This window comes from Xyrauchen texanus, chromosome 16, assembly GCF_025860055.1.
Source record: "Xyrauchen texanus isolate HMW12.3.18 chromosome 16, RBS_HiC_50CHRs, whole genome shotgun sequence".
NCBI lineage: Eukaryota > Metazoa > Chordata > Actinopteri > Cypriniformes > Catostomidae > Xyrauchen > Xyrauchen texanus.
Window position 1 is genome coordinate 42,055,235 of NC_068291.1, and position 12,977 is coordinate 42,068,211.

General features: G+C 39.1%; 1 protein-coding gene across 1 annotated transcript; it reads right to left on the reverse strand.

Moving 5' to 3' along the window:
• Positions 1-516: 516 nt before the first annotated feature.
• LOC127657419 (fibronectin type III domain-containing protein 4-like) lies at positions 517-12,328 on the reverse strand. The gene is made up of 7 exons (XM_052146193.1): positions 12,137-12,328; positions 6,925-7,040; positions 6,644-6,848; positions 3,418-3,507; positions 3,060-3,196; positions 2,697-2,777; positions 517-948 (listed from the first exon to the last, which is right to left on the reverse strand). Exons 1-6 carry the CDS (start codon positions 12,207-12,209, stop codon positions 2,769-2,771), a joined length of 630 nt encoding a protein of 209 aa, XP_052002153.1. The 5' UTR covers positions 12,210-12,328; the 3' UTR covers positions 517-948; positions 2,697-2,768.
• Positions 12,329-12,977: the final 649 nt, after the last annotated feature.

Below are 12,977 nucleotides of genomic sequence, written 5' to 3' on the forward strand. Positions count from 1 at the left end.
CATTATAAAAACAAAATGCATTTATTTTTGCAATTTTGGCATTTTTTTTTTTTTGGTGTTACACTATTTATACGAGATATATTGAGGAATGCTAAAGAGGTGTGGGCACAAGTCCAAAAAATGGATGCGGTACAGGGGGTGGAATGAGGTCCCGTGTCTCTAAACACCAGAAGAATGTGTTTAAGGGTTAAACTGCTTCTAAACTCCACATTAAAATACAGTATTTAAACTACATTAGTTATCTTTTGCCTCAACTACAACTGTGTGAAGCACATTTACTATATTACTGAATTAGCAAACAAAGTAAAAATTATAATAACACATTATTATTATTTTTACTATGCACACTACAATATCAGTGTATACATATGATTCAATTAACCTCTTAATTTACAAGTTTATCATACTAATAATTTTATTGTTTAAGGAAACCCCATAAAACAGTCAATAATCTCTGAAAGGGAACGATTTAGTAACACAGCATTAATACATTTAAATAGTTCCTCTACAGTTCATTGCAGTGAGAAATGCATAATGCATAATATAAAGCCGCTCCTGTGGCCACTGATGGATCTGTTGTCATAGTTTACAATAATGAATGATTGTTTTGATTCATAATCCTTTTTCATGGTAACACCTTCACAAAACAAAACCATTCACACAGATCTCTACTGTGAACTTCACAACATCCATAGCACCGAAATCTCCTCTTGTGACCGGCCGTATAGTTCCTTGTCATTGAAGAAGAGGTACAGCATGTTCAGTGTGCTTTATTGGAATATTCCACAGAATACTCGTATACTGATTCATGATTCCCAATTCGAGAGGAAGTCCAAGTTACTATTGCCTTTGACGCTTGTCAAGAATATCAAATAAAGAGTTGATATCCGTTGACAGATCTGTTGATGATACCTTGATGATGCTAACAGAAGATGATGTCTACTGGAACTATTAAAGGGGAAAAAGAAAGTGTACAGGTTAGAAAAACTGACAAAATAAACCACATATAGTAACAACCTGATTTATATGATCAGGCAGTATATAGACGACTGCACTACACTAATAACAAAGTGGTTAATGTTTGGAACAGCGTACTACAACATTACTCTGACCATTTATGCTCTGTAGTTATCAGATATTGTTCACGTAGTTTCACTTATTAATATGGACTTTAATGGTGCTTTCATATGAAGTTTCAAATGGAAGTTTGGGAGGAGCTTGTTCGTCCAGGCCTGCCAATCATATCCCAAAATATATGCAAGTGATTGCTTCCTTCACACCGATGACGAATCTTCTAGCATCCCTCCACCAACCCATCACCACCAGGGCTGGACTTACATAGCAACTGGCCAAAAAGTTTTTGAGCGGGTCTGTGGAGCGGAGGGGGATGGGGCCGGGCTGGAATGTCGCACGCCCGGTCCCCAAATGATAAATTACTTAAACTCAAACCAAAAGCACAAGCACATAAACACAAACACACATGACGGACATGCCCGTAATTCTCTCTCTCTCGAACCATCGTCACCGGTCGCCTTTATCCCTCGCGCACCTCATCAGGCCGATTGGGGACCGGGCGCGCGATATTCCGACCCGGCCCCGCCCCCCTCCGCTCCACATTCATTAACATATTACTTTGATGCTTTGTCTGGTTCCCGCCTTCTCCTTGCGCATCCTTCATACGGTTACAAGAGAAAACTAAAGGAACGCGTGCAGCTTTCATAGTATTTTTAACCTCCTGAGACCCCTGCATGACTGCTGTGTGCATTTCACATTTCCCCTTTATGATTTTTAACTTTGATTTTGCACCCAATAAACAAGTAAACAATTATGTTTTTTTTTCCTAAAAACTGATGTCCACAAATGTGGACAGCGGGACCAAGTTGTGAAATGTTAAATAATACCAAGCTATAGAAAGAGATTTTTTCCATCAAGTTGATTATTATGTTTCCAGAATTGTTGGTTATTCATGTTTTTGAGACGTTACAGACATTACATCATAAATTAGCATAATTAATTATGATTCAAAGTAATGACCAGCATCATCCAATCACAGCCAACCATGTTAAAATAAAATGACACATTATAAATTGTGAATCCATGTACTGATTATCATTGTCTCATTGTGTGTCATCTGCAGCCTGAAACTGAACTTTTGGTTGGAGATTTTAGGACTGAATGCATTTAGCTGCATCAAGAGCTATAGGATGCTCCCTTGCTCCCTATTTAGTGAATGACTTAACCTCCAGTGTGCTGTCTGTCTGCACTGGTCTCAGAACAGCTCGAAATGCACCTTGCTTTCATCCTAACTCCATATAAAGCCTCTGAAAGCAGCATTGTCCTGCTTTTGGATACAAACATTGATTCTCAATGTGAAAATGCAGTGAATATAGAAATGCATTCACTAATATTAATGAACTGAACCTTATTGTGCAGTGATAACAAAATAAAATATTAACAAATTATTATTAAAATAAAGCGAAATGACCACCAGATGTGTTTATGTTGACGTGCCATTTTTCTTTTCAACTTTTGAGGGAATAATGTCCCAATTTCCACGTCTGTGGACATCATGTTTATCAGCGTGCTGACGCTTGAAAAATAAATGCATTTTTTTAAAGCAGCATATCAAACGAAACTAGAGACGCTACTCTTTACAATCAAATATGTTTCAATGTATAAACATAGAGGTTTCTTACCAGAGGTACTTTTGTTGGCTCTACGCCCATAGAAGCACTTCACTGAAATCGACACCATGCCGTTTAATGCTGTTAAACATGCTGCAGAAATGTAACCATTAAATGACAGTCTAGAGTATTTTGAACAGTATTCAGTTGCTTTAAATTAATTAAAATTATGCAATGCGTATAGTTCAGCCAAAATACAACGTCCACGTATGCAGACACAGGGTCACACTTTTCGTTATTCGAAAGAGTGACATGTTTTTTTAAAACTGTAAAAAAAAAAAATTGCATAATAGTTTTAAAAATGCGATGTTGCTAAATGTGTCACGCCATTTTCAGAAGAAAAATCAAAGTGTTCGTCAACGGTGAAGATTTTACCTTGCTGCCCAACAGGCCTCCATTATGGTACTCTGGTGTACTCTGCTCGGACAGAGGTTTGGTTTTCTCTTTACTGTGGTTGTTGGAGTCGTTATCTTTGATGATATCGTACTGCTTACAGAAGAGCGCAATCACAGCTGCAACGAGACAAGAGATCAATTTGATTACAGGGACGCCAATCAGATATCTTTAATTAAAACAAAACACCTTCTTCCATCTGGACATCACAATCGACTTTGAAAAGAGAAGGTCAACATATGGTACTGTTTTTGTAACAATGCTGACGATGTATTACAGTTGCATTCACATCAAAGTACTTTAACTTACATTCATAATGGTTGGGGAAAAAACTGTTTACCTGCCCACATTAGTAGCACAGTCATAATGATCAGTATCTCTTCGGTCTGTAGATGTCTGGATATGTCTAAACCCTCAACCGCAGGGTCTTCTGACCAGATACACACAACAACACATGTTAGATAATTGAAGAGATGAGAAAAATCTGTATTATCAATGGTCAATTTAAAGAACCCATGAAGTCAAAGGCTTTGTGGTTTTTAGTCATTAACCCTTCAAGATCTGAGGGTGTTTTTAAAGATTTCCTGTTTCAGTGGCTTAACCAAAATAAAAATAAATAAAAAACAAGGAGGGTCAAGTGTTTGGTATTATTTGAAAGAAAAAAAAAATCACATTTTTCTTATTTTTCTAATTTTACATTATAAATCTCAGGGTGTAAATAAGGTGGCTCAGAAAAACTGCTTTTCTTTTGTTCCCAATCATGTCACCTGTAACTGAGCAAAAGTTAGTGTTGATACAAAAAAGCAATCAAAAGTTTTAGAATTACAAAAATAATTTATCCTACTGTCCGAAAACGTCTCCAAGTGTACAAAAGCCTCTTCAAACAAATATAAAATAATAATTGTACATAAGAACTACTTATACTAGCAAACACAACAATGACTAAAAGCTTTGCATAGCATGCAGACATGAGTTTCATTTTGTGCCAATTGAGTCATCAAGTATGCGTCATGTACTTGGCGCCATCTCCTGGTGGCCATATGTAATTAGAGTGATTGATTACATGACTCTCTGCCCAAATATGGAGGACTATCACCACTGGTTGGAGCAATCTGAACCCAATTAAATTGGTTTAGCGTTTTATGACACTACAACATTTCCGAGGACGTCATCTGATCCATGAAAGCTAAAATGTTTGTAGCCAAAAAGCAAAGGCACTTTTCCTCTAAGGTAATCACCTCCTCGAAGTAATGCTATGTGATATTTTATGTTCTGTTATTTTTCTTGAAGTTATTAGTGAAAATGTGGCATATGAGCAACACCTGTTTATATGAAACGTGTACTGTATGCCTGTGAGTAAAACAATAGGCTGGTTGAATTTTACTCTTTGAGTCCTTTCCAACAACATGTGGCTATTTGATGAGTTTGATGTTTTTACTGATTACAATAATATGCACAGTGCGATGTTTTTAATAAATTATAAAAACAGATCACTTCTGATTAATCTGCAAATTTCAATGCACTTTTTCAGTTTTGGACATAATGTCTACATGCATTGGAAAGAAGAGCCTAAGCTTTAAAACGATGTCTATTTTGTGACAAGACTGTATTGATAATATTTTAGTAATTATGTTTTTTCCTCACAGGCCCATCCAAGCTAAAAGGGATATCTATTACAAGTCATCGTTATACTTGTGTATGCTCCTAAAAGTTAATAGTGTTAAATCTCATCTAAATGCTTTTTTTTACATTTTGTTGACCAAAAATAGTTGTTTTTCTTAAAGAAATTAAAATCTAGAAAGAATTTATTCAAACAATCTAATCATAGTATGTTGGGAATTTCCTAACACTTACTCAAACACATCCTACATATGTTAGATTAATCACTACATCCACAACATAAACGCAATATTACAAACTACATTTGGACCGACAGTGAAGTCGATGAACAGGGGAATTTGTGCTAATCAGAATGTGTAACTTGCGCTGTGAATACGCCGTTTCTCACTGTAAAATATGCGCTACATGCAACGTAATATCCTAAACTGTCTAAACGTGAGAAAATCACCACAGAGTTACTTCTAAGGTGTAGAAAATACTTCAGTATATTCCTTATATGCTATTATTTCTGGAGCTCAGGTTTGATCATGTTGTTCAATCTTAAATGTTAAATATATTAATCTTTAATATTTGTATATGTTTAAATAATTGTTTGTAGTTTATAGACCACATCTCAAAGACTGCAACACTCTACAATATCAGGAAAATAAATAAGACCTTTCCTCTCTGTACATGCCACACAACTGCTCGTTCAGTCACTTGTCATAACTAGACTGGACTACTGTAACGCTCTCATTGCAGGCCTTCCTGCATGTGCTATTAGACCTCTCCAAATGATCCAGAATGCAGCAGCACGTCTGGTCTTTAATGAACCTAAGAGAGCACATGTTACACCACTCTTTGTCTCTCTCCACTGGCTGCCGGTTGATGCACGTATCAAATTCAAGGCTCTGATGCTGGCATACAAAACAGTCACTGGTCTGCTCCAGCATATCTAAAATAATTTATGCAGAGCTATGTTCCCACCAGAAGCCTGTGGTCGGCTAAGGAACGTCACCTTGTCGTACCAAAACAAAGAGGCACCAAAAAACTTTCCCGGACTTTCAGTTTCATCATACCACGTTGGGAATGACCTTCCCAACTCAATCCGGGAAACTAACTCACTCTCTATCTTAAAAAAACGGCTAAAAACACATCTTTTCCAAAAGCACTTAACAGGTCATTAAAAAAATCTAAAAAATCTAATTAAAATTAAAATGTACATTTCTTGTTGCACTTAAATCTGTTTTGTATGCTATTCTGATGATAGTGAAACTTTGTAATATGGCACTTTTTGTACCACTGTCTCTTTAAGATGATTCGCTAATGTTTTCCTCTTTTGTAAGTCGCTTTGGATAAAAGCGTCTGCCACATGAATAAATGTAAATGTTATAGGTGTTTCAAAATATCTATGAAACAAAATATCTATGATTTTTTCATTTTGCATGTAATCGGCAACTAAAATGTTGTATTGTTGTTGTCGACTAAAAGTATAAGCCATTTTAGTGAGAGTAAAATGTATTAATTTATGAATATGACATGATACAGTATTTACCAAATGTACAGGACACTTTTGAAAAAAGACAAAAATTCTAAATAAAATAATAAAAAAAATAAAAATAAATGAAAATGAACATTGGTTGACAAAGTGAACTTTTAGCCAATGTATACATTTCAAATGTACAGTCTTTTACATTTTGGAAAATGGACCAAAAGTAATGTTGACATCATATCCTGATTTATCCAACAAAATGCAAATATCTAGATTGAGAATATCCCCTACCACTAAATTATAAATACCACATGCCTCCAACTAGAATTTGCAAGCAGCAAATCATGTGACCTACAGGAAATGAACAGAATAAAAGCCCTTCAATATATTTTGAAACAAAAAACAAATAGAATGTGCTTCATTAAAATGAGTTGTTTTAGTCATTTACAAAAAAAGACTGTCCATCAGGCCGTACCTTGATCCATCATGCTGGACTGAAAATGTTCAGATTTCTTAAGCGTTCTGAAGTGAATCTTTTTGCTGGCTAGACTCTCTCCATAAAGTCCAACCGACTGGACTTGGATGATATAATCAATGTCTTCATCGAGATCCCAAAGTACACAAGCTCGACTAGTTGTGTTCACCTCACGAATGAAACGCTGCATCAGTCCATCCTGACGCTAAAACAGACACACACATTTAACATCAAAGCACAGGAGGATTCGTCAGTCATCTTTAATTTGAACTTTCTATGACCTGCTGTGAGATGGCAAAGCCAATTACAGTCTCTCCCTCCGGAATATTCCAGGACACAGTGGCGGAATCGTCCCGCAGGTGAGTAATAGAGACATTGACAGGAGCAGCCGGTCGGTCTGTGAAATACAAATCACCAGAATGAATCATTTGTTAGCACAACCCCCTGCTCAGTCAAACATATACACAACAACCAGAGTGTACACTTTTACAGTATCTCAAATGGTAAGATTCAAATACCAAGATTGTGAGTTTCATTCCTATGGAACAAACATATCAGCAACATTTTAAATATGTTCTTTGTTGCTTTTGATGTGTTTGCCAAACTCATGAAGGTAAAACAAACATATACTTTCTATAACATTAAAGACAGGATTTCGGCCATATACTGTAAATGAAACATTCAGTGTTGGGTGAAATCTGATTACAATGTAATTATTACTGTAATCGAATAACTTTTTGTCAAAAAGTAGTGTAATGCATTTTTGTGTCCCTGCTGGTCTATTTGTTTTCTGCTTGCAATAAGTATCGTTTTTCCCAAACTCTTTGTTTTTCCAACAGAAGTGATTGACATGGGGTGAAAGGTTGGCCCTCTAATGTGACTGGTTGTACAGTTTTTAAAAAATGTTTATATGAGTTCTAGAAGTTAGGTTTCACAATTTAGTATAGCATCGGTTAATTGGTTCAGTTGATAACTGTGGCAGGGCGGAGGGCGGGGCCAGGTCGTGATTCCACACACCCGGACCCTAATCAGACTAATTAGCCCTGGAGAAGGATAAAGGCTGACTGAAGACGGCAGTGCGACAGAGAGAGAGATTTATGGACAGCTGTCAGACACCTTTGTGGGTTTGTCATTTTGTTTAAGTTTCTTATTAAAATCGTATTTATATTATCAAGCCGGTACTTGCCTCCTTTCCCTTTAACCCCCTTACACTGGTGCCGAAACCCTGGAAGGAGGAGGGACGTGCCGTAGTAGAGTCCTCGCCACTACCATCCACCCCAACGGAGCAGCCGCGGCCATCTGCCGGGGGACGGGGGAGCCCGGTCGCCTGAGAGCGGACAAATGGCCGCCGACCGCGAAGGGAGAAGGGGCTCCCGGCCGACTGCCTGGAGTGGGAGAACCGATGCCAGGGGCGAGGGAGACCCCTTCTGTTTCCCGAGAACACGGTGGGGCATTCCGTCCGCCAGGGGCTGGAGGACTACCTCCGATCCGCCCGGCGCGGCTGTCGTCCGTTAGAGGGTGGAGGAGTGGCCGAGGACCAAGCTACAGCGTATCGGAGAACCGGCGAGTAAGTGTTTTTTTTCTCTCTCTCACTCTCCTCATTCTCTCCCACTGCCGCTCCGTGTTGGCCTTGTCTTTAAAATGTTTTGTTAATTTTGCATGATCACCGTTACGGCATGTAGGTGGCATACTTAATTTGTTTCCCTCCCAAAATCCCATAAATCAGCATAAAAGTAATCCATAAAACTCCAGTGTTTTAATCCATGTCTTCCGAAGTGATATGAGGGTGAGAAACAGATCAATATTTAAGTCCTCTTTCACCATAAATGCCCACTTTCGCATTCTTCTATTGTTTTTTAGCAATTCGCATTCTTCATGCATATTGCCACCTACTGGTAGGGGCTGGTCAAAGATGGAAATTTAAAGAAAATTAGGACTTAAATATTGATCTATTTCTCACCCACACCAATAATATTGCTTCTGAAGATATGGATTAAACCACTGGAGTCTTATGGACTACTTTACAAGATTAAAAGTTTCCAGTCACTATTCACTTGAATTGTATGGGCCTATAGAGAGTAGATATTCTTATAAATATATTTGTTTTTGTTCTGCAGAAGAAAGAAATGTATGATGCTTCTGAAGTATTTTTGTATTGTTTTGTAGTATTTATGGATTTCTGCGGTCTGCACTTTACCAAAACATTCAAGGACAAATCTGACACCAGTTCAATGAACAACTGCAATATGATGAGTTCATAAATATGCAACACTTCTGTATTTAGCTGATTCACTCTGCTGGGAGATTATGCAAATGTATTCCGATTTGAACTCTTCTCTTTAATGGGATGATCTTCAACCAAAATTGGCCAAATTAGTGGCATTCCACGGTGTTAAACTCTTCTTAGCCAAGACTTTACATGTCAGAATGAAAGATTTGTTTGGCACAAAAGGATGTACAGGCATTATTATTATTTTATTGATTTATTTAATAAAAAAATAAATAATTTAAACCAATGTGAACCACATGGATTTGCTAAATTATGACAAACAGGCTTCAAAGAGATAGTCATGCCATTAGTTGAGCCAATGTTTCTATATCAAGCTTACATTTACATTTATCCATTTGGCAGACGCTTTTATCCAAAGCGACTTACAGTGCACTTATTACAGGGACAATCCCACTGGAGCAACCTGGAGTTAAGTGCCTTGCTTAAGGACACAATGGTGGTGGCTGTGGGGATCGAACCAGCAACCTTTTGATTACCAGTTCAGTGCTTTAGCCCACTACGCCACCACCACTGGTTGGGATGCTCAAACAAAGTAATGTTTTCCCCCCAAACACAATCTCAGAACAACATGTAGTAAATAGTATGAGATGATGAAATGGTAAGATATCATAGGGTTTGGGTCAACAACTTTGGGGGCATTCTCATTGAGGATCACCATCCCCCAGTTAAAAACTTTGGGGAAGTGTTGAAGCGGGTTTTGCCCATTGCACCAAACAAGCTAGAACCGCTACTTTTTGACACATATGAAAATGTACAATATTTACTCCAATAGAGACCTGTGACGAGAAGGAAGATATGGCCAGGCGCAGTCAACTTATCAGCCGGGAGGGGGAAGAGGAGCCAGGGGCACCATTTCGAGAGAGGGAGAGAGACACACATCCGCTATGTGTGTGCGTTATGTGTTTTATGTTATGTTTCAGTTCTTTTATGTTTTTAAAAGTTTCGTTGACTGTTCTGACGGTTCCCGCCTCCTCCTTGCCCATCCTTACCTGTTACACTGGTGCCGAAACTCAGGAAGGAGGAGGGATGTGCTGTCATGGAGCCTTCGCCTCTGTTGTCTGCCAGGGGAGGAGCCACGGCCATCCGCCAGGGTACAGAGTTGCCGCTGCCGGCTGCCAGCAGTCGGTGGAATTGCTTTCATCCGCCGGGAGGGGAGGAGCCATTCCGTTCGCCGGGGGTCGGAGGACTCGCTGCCATCCGCCAGGGTAGGAGGGGCTGTCATCCGCCAAATGGAGGAGGAGTGGCAGAAGACTGGGAAAAGGCCTTTCCGGGGACCGGCGAGCGAGATTTTCTCTCCCTCTCCCCCTTGCTCTTTCCCTCTCCCTCACCTCATCTGTCCCAGGGCTCCAGAGAGGCGAGGACGACTTGCCGGCAGAAGGACGGCCGGAAGAGCAACACCTCCCCTCCAGGAATGAGGGGAGACACACACGCAGCCGCTGTGTGTGTGTGTATTCTTATGTTTGATTAAGTAATTTATGTAATTAAAGTTCTGCCAGTTCCCACTTCCTCCTTGCCCATCCTATACCCATTACACTGGGCCCCCAGCTCATCTTTATCCTCCTCCTCCCGGCTGCTTATGTGACTCAGCGCTGGCCGTGCACACTCACGGCCCAGCCACGCCCTCGTCCTCCTCCTCACAAGACCCAGCCAATAAACAGAGTTTCAAATCAATACAAAACATGCATCAAATCATGAGATGCCATGAGACCAGTTTGAAAGCTCCATTGTGTTTACACTTTTCAAGGGATTCAACCTTACATATTGCACTTTGTCTAGTATATTGTACTTTGTAGTGTTTAAATTGTACATGGTATTTCTTAGTGCATATTGTACGTACTGTAAAAAGCACACAGTACTTGTACATTTGCAGGTTAATACATTGTGTTATTCATGTCTTCAAGCTGTACCTACAACAGTTAGCCCAGTTGTGTGGCCACAATGAGTTCTATTCAGCAGAGATGGGCCACTTCTATTGAAATGAATGGGAGAAATTGGAACGCCCAACCAAGGAGCTCTAGCGCCCAACGTTTAGTGGATGTATAAAGGAAGTCCCGCCTTACAGGTAAACGAGCCGATCACCTTTTAGATACAGATATCGCCTGTCAATCAGCTCGCTAAAGCACATGCACATTAGCTAGACAAGACGAGAAAATTGCGTGTTTAAGCGTAATACGAGGTAAAGAAGCACAATTTATGATTCCAATATTATCAAATTTGATTGCTCATTTGAAATATGTTCTTTGACCGAAATCTTGACCAGCCATTTTTTAGATTTCAGTCTTTCCCCATTCAAGTAGATAGGAGCTGCACTGGCATGACTGGAAATAGCCTCCTGAGAGCATTCCAAAGATAGCCGACAGTGGACTGACTTGCTGGAAAGACTTTGGTTCTATTATATATGAATAATAGCAAAACAATGCAAAACTGTGTTTTCATTTCAAAATCAAACATCTGTTGAATGTTCCAGTTTAATTCAGCCAGCGTTTCAGGATCAAACATATTCATGGACCTTAGCGGGAGAGCAATATTGCATCAGAGTGATGAAGTAACTGTGCACTCGCCATTTAATCTTGTAATTTGCCAAGAAAAGAGAACCCCGGCTCTATGTAACCTGCACCAAGGTCAATGCGATCAATGCCACATGAACAAAAAGATTTGATATTCATATGTTATAGATTGTCCAAGTAAGAATATGTGCAAAGTATTTCAGAATACCCCAATCTTTCAATTAACTGAAGTTGACACAATTACAGGGTTGGCAGTACATCTGAAGCACTTGTGAAGTGAATTCAATGGATTGACTGAAGTGACTGTATTCGGTTACTTTTAAGATTCAAAAACAATATGCAAATCCATTTAAGGTAATGAAAATGGTCTTTAGGGACAAAGGTGGTAATAAAAGACTGTACACGACACAAAACATCATTTTTTATTGGAGTGGTACTTAAATGTCATGATTTGACATGATCTACTATAGGTCATTAGCTCGGCACCATCCACGGGCTCATTAAATCAAAGCCAACCATAAACGGTGCAAAGCCCATTTCTTTAATGTATTCCTTAACTGGGCTAAAACAAAACACCCTGAAAGGTTTATATAACACTAGCATGCTTATTAAATGTAGTCATTATGGCCAACACATCAGCCTAAACATAATGTATATGGTTTTAATGAATATGAGACAATTATTAATAATACTTACTTGCAACTGCAAAGCAGATGTGACATCCAAACAAAGTCAAAAGCAGGCTCCCAAAAGTGAGGAGAGAAACCATATCTTCCTTAAAAGAGTCAATCCAGATGAGTGACACCAATTTCCAAGGAAAGGTAACGTGAACTTGACATCTCTCCAGCAATTATACGACTATAAATAATATGCATTAGACTCACACATTCAAACACTGACCATAATGTCCAGATACATTGTTATAATGAAAACAATCTATGCCAGCATCCTTACAGTCTTGATGTTATTGTCAAATGCAAGCGCTCCGAAATGCACCACAATCTGTTGCGATCACCAAAGACCGAGAAAGGTGCTCTCTTTCCCAATGACGATACAGAAATAACACTTAAACTCTTAAATCCTCAGTTTTACCAATACAACTGTTCCTGCAAGGGCGCGAGCTCGTGTTTGCCTTCCGCTCTTTTATTCGCTCGTGCACGACGTTGTGAGAATACTAAATCAGCGGCGTCCGCTGCATCGCGAGCACATGACCCACAGGTGGCCAGTGGGTGATTGATTCTCAGCAGTCACTCATTCACCTTCAATAGCCGCGTGACGCACAGAGGAGCCGCGATGAATGCGGTCAATCCAAACACACCATCAGTCGCTCTGTGGGGGGCGATTTGATTTAGGACGAGAGTCAAACTTGGGCATCGATGGTCTAATGCAACATATGAAGATGAAGACTCGAGAGGGAGAATGTCAAATGGGAAGAGAATAGATATTTGACTAGAAAACAGAATATATAAATAGAATAGAACAGACTTCATATACTGCAATATTAAGATTATCTAAAAAATATTTAAGATAGAAAATA